Source organism: Jaculus jaculus, chromosome 11, assembly GCF_020740685.1.
Source record: "Jaculus jaculus isolate mJacJac1 chromosome 11, mJacJac1.mat.Y.cur, whole genome shotgun sequence".
NCBI classification, from domain to species: domain Eukaryota; kingdom Metazoa; phylum Chordata; class Mammalia; order Rodentia; family Dipodidae; genus Jaculus; species Jaculus jaculus.
This window is the reverse complement of record NC_059112.1, coordinates 80,827,339-80,844,481: the sequence shown is the minus strand read 5'-3', so window position 1 is coordinate 80,844,481 and position 17,143 is coordinate 80,827,339. Positions and strand designations below refer to the sequence as shown.

General features: G+C 41.0%; 1 protein-coding gene and 1 pseudogene across 9 annotated transcripts in view; one reads left to right on the top strand and one right to left on the bottom strand.

Moving 5' to 3' along the window:
• Nucleotides 1–17,143, top strand: part of Phc3 (polyhomeotic homolog 3) — a 111,904-nt gene that overhangs the window by 72,536 nt on the left and 22,225 nt on the right. For all 9 annotated transcript variants that reach the window (XM_045130034.1, XM_045130033.1, XM_045130032.1 and 6 more), the window contains 2 exons: nt 8,414–8,664; nt 12,351–12,510. In XM_045130034.1, the coding sequence (XP_044985969.1) occupies nt 8,414–8,664; nt 12,351–12,510 (411 nt within the window). The remainder of the gene's footprint in view (nt 1–8,413; nt 8,665–12,350; nt 12,511–17,143) is intronic.
• Nucleotides 4,158–8,374, bottom strand: LOC105943627 (annotated as a pseudogene).

Here is a 17,143-nt window from a genome sequence, read left to right as displayed (position 1 = left end):
TTGCCTGTGAAGCCTAAGGACCCCGGTTCGAGGCTCGGTTCCCCAGGTCCCACGTTAACCAGATGCACAAGGGGGCGCACGCATCTGGAGTTCGTTTGCAGAGGCTGGAAGCCCTGGCGCGCCCATTCTCTCTCTGTCTCTCTCTCTCTCCCTCTATCTGTCTTTCTCTCTGTGTCTGTCACTCTCAAATAAATAAATAAAAATAAAAAATTAAAAAAAAAAAAAGTAACTAAGGGGCTGGAGAGGTGGCTTAGCGGTTAAGCGCTTGCCTGTGAAGCCTAAAGACCCTGGTTTGAGGCTTGGCTCCCCAAGACCCACGTTAGTCAGATGCACAAGGGGGCTTACATGTCTGGAGTTCGTTTGCAGTGGCTAGAGGCCCTGGCGCGCCCATTCTCTCTCTCTCTTTCTCTGTCTCCCTCTTTCTCTCTCTGTCAGTCACTCTCAAATAAATAAATAAAAATAAAATATTTTTTTAAAAAAGTAACTAAGGGGCTGGAAAAATAGCTCAGCAGTTAAGGCACTTGTCTACACAGCCTAACAACCCAGATTTTGTTCCCCAGTGCGAACATAAAAAGTCAAATGCACAAAGTGGCACATATATCTAAGTGTTATTTATAGCTGTTAGAGGCCCTAGAGCATCCATTCATGCGCAGATAAGTAAATAAAACAACTAGATAAGATTTATTTGCATTCTTGGGAGAGTCTTCAATAGCAGGGAAGGTCATTAGTTTATGAAATGTTCAATGTTGCCCAAATGAAAAACACACCATTTCAAGTAATTGCATTTTCAATAGCTCTTGTGTTTCATGTGCCCATCCACATTCATGCATCAGCTGTTTCCACCTTAAAAATAAGAATAAACCACAATCTTAACAAAATATGTAAATTATGCTTAAAAATTATTTATTTGGAAGCAGAGAGAAAAAGAGCCAGGGCCATTGCAAATGAAATCCAGATGCTTGCACCTCTTTGTGCATCTGGCTTTACTTGGGTACTAAGACTCAAACCCAGGCTGTTAGGCTTTGCAGGCAAGCGCCTTAACCACTGAGCCATCTCTCCAGCCCTTAAAACCACACTTTTCAAAATTCAAAAGTACTCTCAGTTATATCAGCCATTTCTCACATTTGCTTTTGATCCAGAAGAAGTGCTTTAAACATTTAAACTTAATGGTTCTTAAATTCTGGCCTAAGTAATGCCAATAATAATTCAGGTTTTGCTGTAAGTTGTGTTCTTTTGAATATTTCATGACCCTCACACTTATTTCCAGTTAAGAATAACCACTATACTAGACATGGATACAAATTGTAATCAGAACTGACCCTGTTCACCATTGATTCTTGCCATCTGTTTAATGAGCTTTCTGTGTTCTCTTACTCTCCCTTCTCTCTCTCTCTCTATGAGGTAGGGTCTCACTCTAGCTCAGGCTGACCTGGAATTCACTATGTAGTCTCAGGGTGGCCTTGAACTCACAGTGATCCTCCTACCTCTGCTTCCTGAGTGCTGGGATTAAAAGCAGGCGCTCCCATGCCTGGCACTCTCCTTTCTCTTAAGCTCTTGCTCCCGTACTACTACTTTGAGTCTCCAGAAAGCATAGAGAAGTAAAAGAAGCTTTCTTTTTTCTCCTGCTTGAAATATTTGTGGTTCTTTTCTTTTTTTAAAAAAAATATTTATTTGCATGTGTATATGGGCATATCAGGGCCACTGCAAATGAACACATGCTTGTATCACGTTTTGCATCAGGCTTACATGAATGGCTTGGGAATTGGGCCTGGGCTGGCAGGCTTTGCAAGTAAGTGCCTTTGACCTCTGTCTGAGTCATCTTCCCAGCCCCTCTTTTCTTTCTGTTCTTTTTGTTTGTTTGTTTGTTTGTGTGTGTGGTGCTGGGAATCAATCATAACTACAGTTTTATACGTGTTAGCAAGCACTGAGCATTCTCAACCTATGTTTGTAGATATATGCTACAGAAGAATTCCTGAAGTTTTGATTTAAAAGTAGAAATACAAGTTTAGTTGAACAATAAACTTCATTATGATTATGGTCAAATTATGAAATAAGCCTATCTAATGGTACTAAAACCAAATATAAAAGCTTTTGAAATGTTGGAAAACAAGTTGTTTTCTCTCTTTTCTGAGGCAGGGTGTCACTCTAGCCCAGGCTGATCTGGAACTTACTCAGTAGCCCTGGCTGGCCTAGTGATCCTCCTACTTCAGCTTCTTAAGTGCTGGTATTCAAGATGTTAGCTACCATGCCTCGCTACAAGTATATCTTTACATTTTTTTTCCCAAAGGAATGGAGTCCTATCTATGTTTCTGGCAAAACTGACAACTACAATGTAGACATTTTAGTCTTTCTGTAATTATCCAGCACTCTTCTGTGGTATATGAAGAGGGGGAGTACAGATTCATATTAGGAATAATTTACCAAGTGACAAACTAACTTGCATTCAGTTTTTACAAATTTATAAAAATTCTTTAAAACCTAAAGCATACATGCACAAAAGGTAGGAAAAGTTCATAGTTTCTGTACAGAAAGTGAGACTGTGAATAGACACATTAACCTATAACAAAGTCAGATGAATTAACTTGGGCTTTCTGTCACACTTGAGTTAAATCAAGAGGTGTGGTAGTACTGTTTCTATTCCATTGTACCACGTCAATAATTCTCATGCTTTTGTGGGTTTTTTTTTTTTTCTCCTAGGTAGGGTCTCACTCTGGCCCAGGCTGACCTAGAATTTGCTACGTAGTCTCAGGGTGGCCTTGAGCTCACGGCGATCCTCCTACCTCTGCCTCCCAAGCACTGGGATTAAAGGCGTGCACCACCATGCTGGCTCATGTTTTTGATTTTATCATCTTGGAAATTAACAAGTAATAGCTATTAGCTTCTTCAAAGTAACTTACAGATTTTTAAATTTAATTTTATTTTTTACTATTTCAAAGTAGGGTTTTGCTCTAGCCTATACTGTCTTGGAATTCACTATGTAGTCTCAGGGGAAGATCCTCCTACCTCTGCCTCCCAAATGCTGGGATTAAAGGTATGAGCCACCATGCCCAGCTACCGATTAAGAAAAAGCAAAACAAAACAAAAAACCCCCAACTTTTTGGGCTGGAGAGATGGCTTAGTGGTTAAGCACTTGCCTGTGAAGTCTAAGGACCCCTGTTCAAGACTCCATTCTCTAGGACCCAGGTTAGCTTGATGTACAAGGGGGCGCATGCGTCCGGAGTTTGTTTGCAGTGGCTGGAAGCCCTGGCATGCCCATTCTCTCTCCCTCTCTCTCTGCCTCTTTCTCTCTGTTTGTCACTCTCAAATAAATTAATAAAAATAATAAAACATTTTTAAAAACCAACTTTTTGTTTATGTATATTAGAGGAGAGAATGGGTGCGCCAGGGCCTCTAGCCATTGCAAATGAACTCTGGATGCATGCACCACCATGTGCTTATGTGGGTCCTTAGGCTTTGCAGACAAGTGCCTTAACCACTAAGTCATCTCTCCAGGCCCCCCCCCCTTTTAAAGAACTTCCATGCCTGTAGACAATAAAACACAATGGCAGATTGATTTTTTAACAAAACTTAGGACTATACAAGATGTTTGCATGTGATCTAAAAATTAATTTGAATATATACCAAACATTATTTTATGAGTAAACCAACAAATTAAATTACACATGTCTTATTAGTATCTTAGGCCACTTGGTACTGCTTTAAGAGAGTGTCCCAGACTTGGGCTGATTGTTCTGGTTTACACCTATAACACTGGCAGAGTGAGTACATTTATGTTCTAACAAACATCAGCACTTAGAAGACTGAGGATCTGGAGTTTGAGGCAGTGTCCACTATTGGGTATCTTCACTGGTGATTTCTCTCTCCCTCATTGAACTGCATGCAGCGTGGCTTTTTCCAGCTTTCTATCTGCTGGTCTATATGGAGGACATTTTCAGCTCAGCTTTAGCAGGGTTTCTCAGTGACCTTGCAGCCCAAGTATGTGGAGTCTTCAGCAATAGGGTCTTACCATCTGTTCCTGGTGGGAAACCAAGGGCCTCGGCAATGGCCTGTAATGTTTTGGGGTCATCAGTGACCTCCCTGGCCAACAACTCACTGGAAGGTATCTCATCCCTATCACTGAAAATTTTCTAGTAATAATCTATGGCTTCTGAGTTTGTCTAAAAGAGTAGGGTTGTGTGGGTCTTGCTGCTCTCTTCAGATTCACAGATGATATTGTCATCATCATAGTGCCACTTGGGCCAGAATTTCCTCCTGATCCTCTCACAGTACATGGCAAGGTTAATCAGTTCACCAAGTGCTCTGATAAAGACCGCATGGCCTCCATCAGCATGTAAAATCTCATCCTCTAAGAAGCGGCCAGTGCTGTGGCCATGAATCTTGTGCTTCACAATTCCATTGGTTATATGGCACATGACCAACCTCAGCTGGTTACTGAAGGGACACCACCACCACTAAGAGACAGCATCTTCCAGGTCTCATTGAGATTGTCCACCCATTGGCAATAAGCTAATGTCCAGTAGAAGTGCTCCTCCACCATTTAGGTCACAGCTCGTGACACAGCTCTTTCATGAGGGCCAATGTTCTTGTTCAGGTTTACTTCCAGTTTCTCTTCCAAAAAGTCAGTTATGAATTCTATGCCAGACACTGTCTCATTATTATATTCAATCCAAGGCATTTTCCCTTGAGCAGAGAGCTTTCCACCAAAATAGTTCTAATATAGTAAGTCAGTCATCTGTAAATAAGTTTCCATTTTCAAACAAAAAGGAGATAAACTGGGGACACCATTGTTAGGTCTTTCAAAGTGATATAAAATAATAGCATCTTTGGAGTCAAGCTCTTCTTGTTTCCTAATGACCAGAGTTCATGGAGCAGATATGCAGCTGCGGCCAGCAAAGCTCCCCTAGTCAAGTAAAGGGATTTCTTCCACCAGGGATCAGAGCCCATCCCTGCTATGATTCCACCGTAATTGGCCTGGATGAGGCAAAGCCAACCCCGCAGTCCATGCTGTGCAACTGCCTCGGGGCTCCCCTCCCAGGGCCTGTGCCACCTGATTGGGAAGGATGGCGCGAGTGGTGGCAACCGAGGCGACGTGCGTCTGGCAAAGCTGGTGGAGCCCCTGGGCCCAGGTCTGCCAGGCTACCCTGAATTCTTATGTTTGATCTTTTCATAGTGTCCTGAATATCTTGAAATTCCCATTCATACTTTCCTATTAGTTTGTCTTTCTCTTTGTTGGACTGTATTAGATCTGCCACCTGGTCTTCTAGTTTAGATATTCTGTCCTCTTCCCTCATCCATCCTACTGGTGAGATTTTTTATAGTTTTGTTTTTTTATTTATTTATTTCATTGACTGGGTTATTCATTGCTAGAAATTTTGATTGGTTTTTCTTTATTATTTCTATTTCCTTATTTATGTTTTGTATTGGTTTCCTTATTTCATTAAATTGGTTTCCTGTGTCATCTTTCATTCCTTTGATTTCCTCGAATATACTTATAATCATTCTTTTGAAATCTTTCTCAAGCATTTCCTCTAAGTCAGTCTCGCTGGAGGTCATTTCTGATGCATTAATACTTTTTGGTGGATTTACATTGTCTTGATTTTTTTGTGTTTCTTGTGTTACAATGTACATCTTTTTGCATCTTGGATTAATTTAATGCTTGGATTTTTAAATTATCTGCAGTATTATTAGATGTATCAATCAATCTGATGTTATACATGTTCAGGTTAGGAGCTTAAGGTGCTATGTGTGACTCTTAAGACTCTCAGAGTAACTACAAAAGTAACCATTAATGTTGGGTTTGCCTGCTATGAGAGTATTCAAGTAGACTGAGTGGAACAAAATACAGGCAGATTCTAAAATTTAACTATGTATACATTTAGTGAAAAACAGCACAGAGTAATTATGCAAGAGTAGGTATTATGAAAGCTAGATCCTCTAACAAAGTCATGGTCCCTTAGGATGTGTGTTGCCTCACACCCTTAGTCCTGTCAACTAGGAGGCTAAGATTTCTGGTCTGTTGAGGGTTCCAAGTCAGTTTATGACCAAGGGAGACCCTTCCCTAATGAATGACAGAAGAGGAAACAAAGGCACTATAAATTAGGAAACAGCAAATGAAAAGCCCAAAATATAGTTTATTTAAGAATGGCAAATCCGGCCATCCATCAGATTTAACATATAATTCATCCTGACATGGAAGGTGCAATTAGCACTTCCGAGTCAATCCTATGTACCAGGCTTATTTGGCGGGTACTAACCTGGAGTAATCCCAGTTACCTTTGGGGATGGTTTTGGTCTCAATTATTCTGCACTCCTGCTTGGGTCCCTCATTGTTGTGCTGTAGGTTCAGGTAGGCTGGCTGGGTCACTGGATCACTGCTCTGATCACCTGTGTTTGCTAGGAGCTCTGGTGTGAGTGGAGAATCCCCTCACCTGGATTTTCCTGCGGCTCAGGCTGAGCCTGGCAGCTGTCGCTGTGCGGACCTGGTGCTGCCACTGCTGGAGCCGCTTCTGCTTCTGTGGGCTCTAGATGCTCTGACGTCTCCTACTTCTCTCCTCACATTTTAATAGAAGAGTGTATTTTGCTGGGTTTATGTTTGGCTTTTTTCCCCTAGGCTGCTTTGGTGTGGTTCCTACTCCGCCATCTTAACCGGAAGTCAGTATTTACTTATTTTTATTTGAGAGATAGAGGCAAAGACAGGAAGAGAGGGAGATGGAGAGAATGGGCATGTCCCCCCCACCTTTTTTTTTTTTGGTGACATAGTTTTTTGGTTGACCTGGAGCCTGTCAGGTAGGCTTGATTGGCTGACCAGCAAGCTCCAGGGATCTTAATTGTCTCTGTTTCCCCAGTGCTGGGATTATAAGTGGTCACCATCATACTTGAATTTTTTTGTTTTGTTTTCCAAGGTAGGGTCTCACTCTAGCTCAGGTTGACCTGGAATTCACTATGTAGTCTCAGGGTGGCCTTGAATTCATGGCAATCCTCCTACCTTTGCCTCCCAAGTGCTGGAATTAAAGGTGTCTGCCACCACGCCTGCTTAAATTTTTTTTTTTTTTTTGATGTAACGTCTCACTCTAGTCCAGGCTGACTTGGAATTGACTGTGTATTCTTGGGCTGGCCTCAAACTCACAACAATCCTCCTACCTCTGCCTCCCAAGTGCTGGGATTAAAGGCATGTATCACCATGCCTGGTTCATACCTGTGAATCCTCCTCCCCCCTTGGGGTTCTTGAGATTGAACTCAGATCTTCATGCTGCAAGGCAAGCACTTTTCTGGCTGACCTACTATTTCATCATCACTTTTATTATTTTTTTTAAGGTAGTGTCTCACTCTAGCCCACACTGACCTGGAATTTACTATGTAGTCTCAGGGTGGCCTTGAACTCATGGTGATCCTTCTACCTCTGCCTCCCAAGTGCTGGGATTAAAAGCATACACCACCACACCTGGCACCTTTAAAAAATTTTTTTTTTAATTTATTAATGTGTAAGCAAAGAGAAAGGGGAAGAGAGACAGAGAATGGGTGTGCCAGGGCCTCCAGCCACTGCAGAATGATGCATGTGCCACTTTGTGCATCTGTCTTTACATGAGTACTGGGGACTAGAACCTGGGTCCTTAGGTTTTATATGCAAGTACTCTAACCATTGATCCAAAACAAAGCAAAGCAGCACACCACCATCCCACACAACACAACACAACACAGCTATTAAAGAAAACAAAAAACAATAGTGGAAGAATTTGGAGGACTCCTGCTGCCTTCCAGGGACTCTGTGATCTATCTTATTCATTGAATGTCTGACTTATTTTATGGCTTTCATGATCCTTTTTCATATTTAAGTATTCACCCACCAACCCATGCCAGGGGCACAAAGAAATAGGAAAGTAGAGTCTTTAATATTAGCAGTCCAAAACCTCAACCAGACTTTTTTTTTTTTTTGGTTTTTCAAGATAGGGTCTCACTCTAGCCCAGGCTGATCTGCAGTTCACTATGGAGTCTCAGGGTGGCCTCGAACTCACAGCGATCCTCCTACCTCTGCCTCCCAAGTGCTGGGATTAAAGGCATGCACCACCACACCCGGCCAGACATTTTTGTAATTACCCTTGCATGGATATGTTGATATTTTCATGTCTTATATAAGAGAAACAGTTTTGATTGTTTCTTTTGGATGATAATTTTGAGCAAGTTACCTTTTTTTTCCTATAAAATGAGAATAATAGCTTTTTCTTTTTTTTGATGTCAGGAGTGGGATAGTTCTTTATAAGGTTAGTATACAGATTAAATTAGATAACAGGCATAACATTCTTAAAAAATATTGGAATATACCAGGTTTAAAATATTATACTTGTGTTTATTGTTGAATGCTGTTCCATACTTGCATAGGCAAACAGCTAAAGATCAAATATCACTTTTCTTTCAGAGCAAGTGGAGCTACCAGCTGTGGCATCAGTCAGTGCTTCTGTCATTAAGTCTTCATCAGATCCCTCACACGTGTCTGTTCCTCCACCTCCACTCTTGATCCCGGCTGCCACTACAAGAAGCAATAGTGCATCTATGCCCAGTAGCATTCCCAACATAGAAAACAAGCCGCCACAGGCCATTGTAAAACCACAGATCTTGACCCACGTTATTGAAGGTTTTGTGATTCAGGAGGGATTGGAGCCATTTCCTGTAAGTTGGAACCATATTTGTGTTTAAAAAATTTATCAGGCAAGGCATGGTGGCACATGTCTTTAATCCCAGCACTTGGGAGGCAGAGGTAGGAGGATTGCATGAGTTCGAGGCCACCCTGAGACTCCATAGTGAATTCCAGGTCAGCCTGAGCTAGAGCGAGACCCTACCTCGAAAAACAAAAACAAACAAACAAAGAAAATTTATCTATATAACATTATTTTTTAATTATCTATTCTCTAAGAAAGAACTTGTAATCTTATTTGATTTTTACCTGCAACTAAAATGTAATCCTTTCTTCTAAGTATATATTCTAAGATATATTTTAACTGACAAAGACAACTTTATTTAAATTTGCTTATTTTTATAATTTAACAATTTTAAATACAGTACTTTATTACTTTTAAATGCACAAAAAAATTCAAGCAGCATGGTCAAACTGAAGAAACGCCATTAGACACCCACAAATGGAGTGCTGCCATGTGTGTCTGATTATTAGAGAGAGAAAACTAAACTTTTCAATAATTTCATTGTGCTTTAAAATTCACATGAGGGGCTGGAAAGATGGCTTAGTGGGTTTAGGCACTTGCCTGCAAAGCCTAAGGACCCATGTTTGACTTTCTAGATTATACATAAGCCAGATGCACAAGGTGACATAAGCGTGCAAGGTTGCACATGCGCACAAGGTGGCGCATGCATCTAGAGTTTGACTGCAGTGGCTAGAGGCCCTGACACACGAATTCTCTCTGTCTTACTTGCTGTTTTTCAAAAATAAATTAAATTTTAAAAAGTCATATGGGCTGGGCATGGTGGCACATGCCTTTAATCCAGGCACTCAGGAGGCAGAGGTAGGAGGATCGCCATGAGTTCAAAGCCACTCTGAGACTACATAGTGAATTTCAGGTCAGCCTGGGCCAGAGTGAGACCCTACCTTGGAAAAACAAAACAAAACAAAACAAAAAAAATCATATGGGACTACGTTTATTTTCTTTTTCCTTTTTGCTTTTTCAAGGTAGGGTTTCTACTCTAGTCCAAGCTGACCTGGAATTCACTATGTAATCTCAGGGGGGCCTCAAACTAACAGTGAACCTCCTGCCTCTGCCTCCTGAGTGCTGGGATTAAAGGAGCGCACAACCATGCCTGGCTTATATTTTTTTACTGATCTTTTAAAACTAACACACCTTGATTTGATTTTACTCAAAAATGAAAAATAAAAAGCTTATTAATTCAGACTGTGATAGGAAAATAGTCATCTGTAAAGTCAAGGAATCTGGAAAACTTCAAGGGAGTATGATGCTTACTTACATCTAGTCAAGACCTAATACAGGCTTGCACATTAAGCTCTCACTTTTACTGTTCAGCTGCTAATTCTCTAGAGCTCGACAAATTACAGAGTTATCAGCCACAGTACAATATTCCATTAAACATACACTGTCTCATTGAGTTGCTCTCCAGGAAGCTGCAGGTTGCATTTTGTCACTTACGTAGGACTGAATCTTCACACTACACATGGGAAAAGCCACAGGTGGTTTTCTGAGCTTAGATATGCCTGTAAAATGAAGATCCTAAACATTTCAGTAAAATCAATACTTAGGAGTTTTAACAAGTCATAGGTGTTTTCCTTCTAAATATAAGGTCTAATTCAAAAGTGTTCATTCATACATGGCAAGAGAAAAAAGTTTTTCATTTCCTGAAAGTTTTTTGTTTGTTTGTTTTCTTTTTTTTCAAGGTAGGGTCTCACTGTAGCTCCGACTGACCTGGAATTCACTATGTAGTCTCAGGGTAGCCTGGAACTCAAGGTGTTCCTCTGACCTCTGCTTCCTGAATGCTGGGATTAAAGGCATGTGCCACCACACCTGACTTCTTTCCTGAAAGTTTTTTAAAAATATCTTATTTATTATATTTATTTGATAGAGAAAGAGGGAGGGACGGAGAGAGAAAGAGAGAGAGAGAATGAGAATGGGTGCACTAGGGCCTTCAGCCACTGCAAATGAACTCCAGAAGCGTGTGCTCCCTTGTGCATCTGTTTTTTTGTAGGTCCTGGGGAATCAAACCTGGGTCCTTTGGCTTTGCAGGCAAACACCTTAATCACTAAGCCATCCCTCCAGTCTTCTTTCCTAAATGTTTTAAGGCTGTTAAGCAGTGTAACTGTAAGTCATGGTCTAAAGATTAAAGCATATATACTTGCATGGTTTTTTAGGTTTTTATTATCATGCCTATGATAAAAAAAAAAATCTTAGAGCCACAAACATATTTGCCACATACTCTATAGCCAGAATCCAAAGCCATTCCTACTCAGCCCTACATAACTTCACCTCAGTGCCAGCCTCCTAAGAAAACATATATATCTGGGCTGGAGATATGGCTTAGCAGTTAAGTGCTTGCCTGTGAAGCTTAAAGACCCCAGTTTGAGGATTGATTCCCCAGGACCCACGTTAGCCAGATGCACAAGGGGGCGCATGTGTCTGGAGTTCGTTTGCAGTGGCTGGAGGCCCTGGCATGCCCATTCTCTCTAGATATATATCTGCCTCTTTCTCTCTCTGTCTGTCGCTCTCAAATAAATAAATAAAAGTAAACAGAAAACATACATATCAAGCTGGGTGTGGTGGTGCATGCCTTTAATTCCAACACTTGTGAGGCAGAGGTAGGAGGATCACTGTGAGTTTGAGGCCACCCTGAGACTACACAGTGAATTCCAGGTCATCCTGGACTAGAGTGAGACCCTACCTCGAAAAAACAACCAACCAACCCACCAAACAAACAAACAAAAACCCATAAAAGTACACACCTATTACCTGGTTTATTAAAATTAACCTTGGTTCAATTGTCTGAGGGCTGGGGATGTAGCTCAGTGATAGAGTACATCCTTAGCATGTGGGAAGCCTTTGCCTTGATCGAATACACACACACATTTCTGAAAGGTATAGTTTTAAAGTCAGGTGTGGTGGTGCACTCCTTCAATCCCAGCACACCTTAGGGCTGGACTACAAGATCTGCCCCCAGTGACACTTCTTCCAGCAATGCTCCTGGAGACTTAAGCTGCAAGCTTAGTCAAAAATACTTCAGGCTATTGGGGACACACATTCACATTCAAACCACTGTGCACGAAACCTTTCTGTGGAAACAATCTCAGTATCTTAGAGACAGCCCAATGATGGGGGAGTTGTCAGCGCCTGGGAACCCTCTGACTGCATAGTGCAGGCTCACCTCCTTCCTGGAAGGAATTTTTTTTTTTAATCTGGCCTAAACCAGAACACTAGGTTATATTTGACAGAATTGTTGACACATCTATTCTGCTGGTGGCTAGAAATAAAATGTTTATATACAGATTGATTAACTCACTTGAGGTATAAAATACTTAATGAGTGGATTTTGTCATTGAAAAAGTGAATTATCAGAGACATCATTCATTTCCAGAGGTTTTAAAAATTATTTGAGAGAAAGGGAGAGTATAAATACGAGTGTATCAGGGCCTCCTGCCCCTGCAAATAAACTTCAGATGCATGTGCCACTTTGTGTGTCTGGCTTTATGTGGATGCTGGGGAATCAAACCTGAGTCATCAGGCTTTGCAAGCAAGCACCTTCAATTGCTGAGTCATCTTCCCAGTCCCCAGAGGCTTTCTTTAAACCCATTATTTCTGAATATTTTAGAGATTATTTCTTTTTATTCTCTCTCCCTTTTGTAGGTGAGTCGTTCATCTCTGCTAATAGAACAGCCTGTAAAAAAAAGGCCTCTTTTGGATGACCAGGTAGTGAATTCCATGTGTGTTCAGCCAGACCTGCAGAATAATACAAAGCATGCAGATAATTCCTCTGACACAGAGATGGAAGACATGATTGCTGAAGGTTTGTGGATTTTACTTAAAGTACCCTTTAATTTAATGTGGTCTTCTACTATTTGAAACAGGATATAGATTTTTATTATGCTCAGGTTTTTACTTGGAAGTAATTGGGTATGTAGCTGGGTATATGACATATCCAAGAGTGTTATCTGACTAGAATACTGGGAAAGCTAACCAGACTCTCAGTTAGATACTTAACATTGCAGAGCTGGTGGTAGCTTGTACAGCATTTGACTTTATTGAAGTGTGGGTGTAGGCAAAGTTCTGTCATATGCGAGAGAAAGTAGTTCCAAAGTTTTGAATCAGGACAACTAATTCTTTTTAAAAATTTGTCATGTATGTGATGTGTCTGTGTGCATGTTTATGTATGTGAGTGTCTGAGTGTAGGCTTGCCATGGTACACATATTTTGGTTGGTCCGTGTCTTCCACCTTGGTTGAGGCAGGGATTTTTATTGCTCGTTGCTCCTTGCACAAGCTTCCCGGAGATTTTCCTGTGTCCACCTCCCTGTCTTAGGTTCATTGAGACTACAGAAGTCCATCACAGCTTCTGTTTTGTTTTTATTTTTTAAATGTGGGTTCTGGGAATTTGAACTTGGGTACTTTGAGTTGTGTGGCAAGCACACTATCCTCTAAGTCATTTCCTTAGCCCTCCCCCCCCTTTTTTTTTTTTCGAGGTAGGGCCTTACTCCAGCCCAGGCTGACCTGGAATTCACTATGGAGTCTCAGGGTGGCCTCGAACTCACAGCAATCCTCCTTCTTCTGCCTCCCGAGTGCTGGGATTAAAGGCGTGCACACCCATGCCCGGTTTTCAATTCTTTTTAAAAGTAGAATTAAGTCACAAATAACCATTTGTAAAAATGTAGAGCTTTCTGGGTGTGGTAGTGTATGCCTTTAATCTCAGCACTTGGGAAGCAGAGGTTGGATAATTGCTATGAGTTTGAGGCTAGCCTGGGACTACAGGGTGAGTTCCAGGTTAGCCTGGTCAACAGTGAAACCCTACTTTGAACCCCACCCCAACAAAGAAAAAAAAATTGTAGAGCTTCTAAGTTATTTAGTTTTAGACTTTTCTATATTGCAATGGGTGCTACCAGATGGGTATTACAGTCATATTAGGGGTGTTCTCTGCATACATGATTACATTTTTAAAAAACATTTTACTTTTATTTATTTATTTTGAGAGACAGAGAAAGGAAAAGGCAGATAGAGAGAAAGAGAGAATGGGTGCACCAGGGCCTCCAGCCACTGCAAACCAACGCCAGATGCATGCGCCCCCTTGAGTATCTGGCTTACGTTGGTCCTGGGGAATTGAACCTGGGTCACGAGGCTTCATAGGCAAACACCTTAACCACTAAGCCATTTCCCCAGCCCACATTTTTTTTTCAAAGAGAAAAATATCATTAACTCTCCTTAATTGTCAAAGAATCCTTCTTAAAAGACTTTATTCTAATAATGGATATCTCATAGAACTAGTAACGATGGAATGGCTAAGGGAAAGGAAATGCAGAGCATGCAGAATGATGGTTACCTTGAGTTTCCTGTTTAAAAATCAGCAAATACATTCACTTTTGGGCTTGGCTCTGAATGTGTTATTTATAAAAATCAAAACAAAACAAAACAAAAACCCAGCCACCCAAACAAAAAAACAGGGAAGCAAATAGAAAACTAGTTGCTTTCTTTTGGAGCATTGTTACTAGACTATCACTGATTGATTCTGATTGTGGCCCTGCAATTGATATAGTTCAGTTTAATGTTAATAGTACTTTGAATAACCAGGGTTCTACAGTTACGAATCCATTAACATTTAAAAAATATATATGTATTTATTTATTTATTAGAGAGAGAGAAAACTGGAGGGAAGAGAGAGAGAGAGAGAATGAATGAATGACAATGGGCACATCAGGGCCTCCACGCCACTGCAAACAAACTCCAGATGCATGTACCACCTTGTGCATCTGGCTTAGGTGAGTCCTGGAGATTTGAACTGGGATCCTTTGGCTTTGCAGGCAAACGCCTTAACTGCTAAGCCATCTCTCCAGCCCCCATTAACATTTTTGTCTAAGTAATTATCATCATCTATTAGTGTATTTCACTTAGATTATTTTTTTTCTTTTTCAAGGATTTATTGAGTCTATATTAATATACTGTATATTAATAGAATATACATTGTTACAAGTTATGAGATGGCTGTATACATTTTATTTTATTTTAATTTTTTATTTATTTATTTGAGAGCGACAGACATAGAGAGAAAGACAGATAGAGGGAGAGAGAATGGGCGCGCCAGGGCTTCCAGCCACTGCAAACGAACTCCAGACGCATGCGCCTCCTTGTGCATCTGGCTAACGTGGGACCTGGGGAACCGAGCCTCGAACCGGGGTCCTTAGGCTTCACAGGCAAGCGCTTAACCACTAAGCCATCTCTCCAGCCTGCTGTATACATTTTAAACAAAATAACATGATAATAAGCATGTGTTCACATTTTTTTCTATTAAAAGGATGTCATTGTGGTATTTCATATGCCATTTGTTTGTCACTGTTTGTTTTTCTTTAATTAATTAATTAATTAATTTTTATTAACAACTTCCATGATTGTAAACAAGACCCCATGATAATATCCTTCCTCTTGCCACTTTCTCCTTTGAAACTGTATCATATCGTCTCCCCCTCTCAATCCATCTCTCTTTTATTTTGATGTCATGATCTCTTCCTCCTATTATGATGGTCTTGTGTAGGTAGTGTCAGGCACTGTGAGGTCATGGATATCCAGGCCATTCTGTGTCTAGAGGAACATGTTGTAAGGAGTCCTACCCTTCCTTTGGCTCTTACATTCTTTCCACCACCTCTTATGCAATGGACCCTGAGTCTTGGAAGGTGTGATAGAGATATTGCAGTGCTGAACACTCCTGTCACTTCTTCCCAGCATCATGATGACTTCTGAGTCATCTCATTGTCACTGCCACCTGAAAAGAATGCTCTCTACCAAAAGTGAGAGTAGCATTAATATGTGGGTATGAACATTAAGAGAAGTGCTTACTGAGCAGTTTGATGAGCATAGTATATACATTTAGCAAGATAGCAGAGACATTACATTTCTAGGGCTCATGACTACCCCTGTTTTAGGTTTTCAGTATCAGGGATGTATTCCCTCCCATGGAGTGGGACTCCAGTCCAGTTAGAGGGCAGTTGGTTTCCACCATGACAGATGTGCCACTATTGTACGCATTGGCTCATTTGGCCTTTAAAATATAAATATAAATTTTATATATATATATAAAACTTTTATTTATTTATTTGAGGGAGGGACAGAGAGAGGGAAGGAGAGAATGGGCATGTCAGGGCCTCCATCTGCTGCAAACCAACTCCAGCTGCATATGCCACCTTGTGCATCTGGCTTATGTGGGTCCTGGGGAGTTGAACCTGGGTCCTTTGGTTTTGCAGGCACATGCCTTAATTGCTAAGCTATCTCTCCAGCGGCACCCCCCCACCTTTTTTTCAAGGTAGGGTTTCTATCTAGTCTAGCCTGACCTGCAATTCACTGTGTAGTCTCCAGGTGGCCTTGAACTCATGGTGATCCTCTTACCTCTGCCCCCAAGTGCTAGGATCAAAGGCGTGCGCCACCATGCCTGGCATTTTTTTTCCCCCTGAGCATTTTTCTTTTTTTTAATTTTTTTTTTTTTTTCGAGGTAGGGTCTCACTCTAGCCCAGGCCAACCAGGAATTCACTGTGGAGTCTCAGGGTGGCCTTGAACTCATGGCAATCCTCCTATCTCTGCCTCCCGAGTGCAATTTTTTTTTTATTTTTGGATTTTCAAGGTAGGGTCTTGCTCTAGCCCAGGCTGACCTGGACTTTGCTGTGTAGTCTCAGGGTGGCCTCGAACTTAATCTCAGCCTCCTGAGTGCTGGGATTAAAGGCATGCACCACCACAAAGAATATAATGCAGTTTAAAATTGGATATTTATTAACTTACATTGAGTTTGGTGTGATCTTTAGTTTAAAAGGTTGTATTCTGGGCTGGAGAGATTGCTCAGCAGTTAAAGGTGCTTTCTTACCAAGCCTGCTCGCCTGGGTTTGATTCCCCAGTACTCACATCAAGCCAGATGCACAAAGTGGCACATGTGTCTGGATTTTGTATGCAGTGTTGAAGGCCCTGATATTCTCATTTTCTCTGTGTATAGAAAATAAATAAGTAAATAAATAAAAAAGATTATAAGCCATACTGTTTTCAAACGTACATACAATTTGAATTGTATAACAAACCCCCAGCCATCCAAATTTAATGTTATGATCCTAGTTTGAATTTTTCTCACATTCCCTTATAGATCCCTTTTTGTTCTTCTATCCTCCATTTTCCTCATTTCCTTTCTTCCTCCTCCTTTTCCTTTCTTCGTGATAATCATAGTTCTTACTACATGTCACTGGTGCAGAGTATACCTCTATAAATAAGCATTTCTTATGTAACTGTATTGCCATATCATACCTCCATAGTAATATTGATTCCTAGGTGCTATCCAAACATGCTTCACAATCAGACTTCTCCAGTCTTCTAAAAAATGTCCTTTCAAGCTGGGTGTGGTGGTGCAGGCCTTTAATCCCAGCACTTGGGAAGCAGAGGTAGGAGGATCGCTATGAGTTCGAGG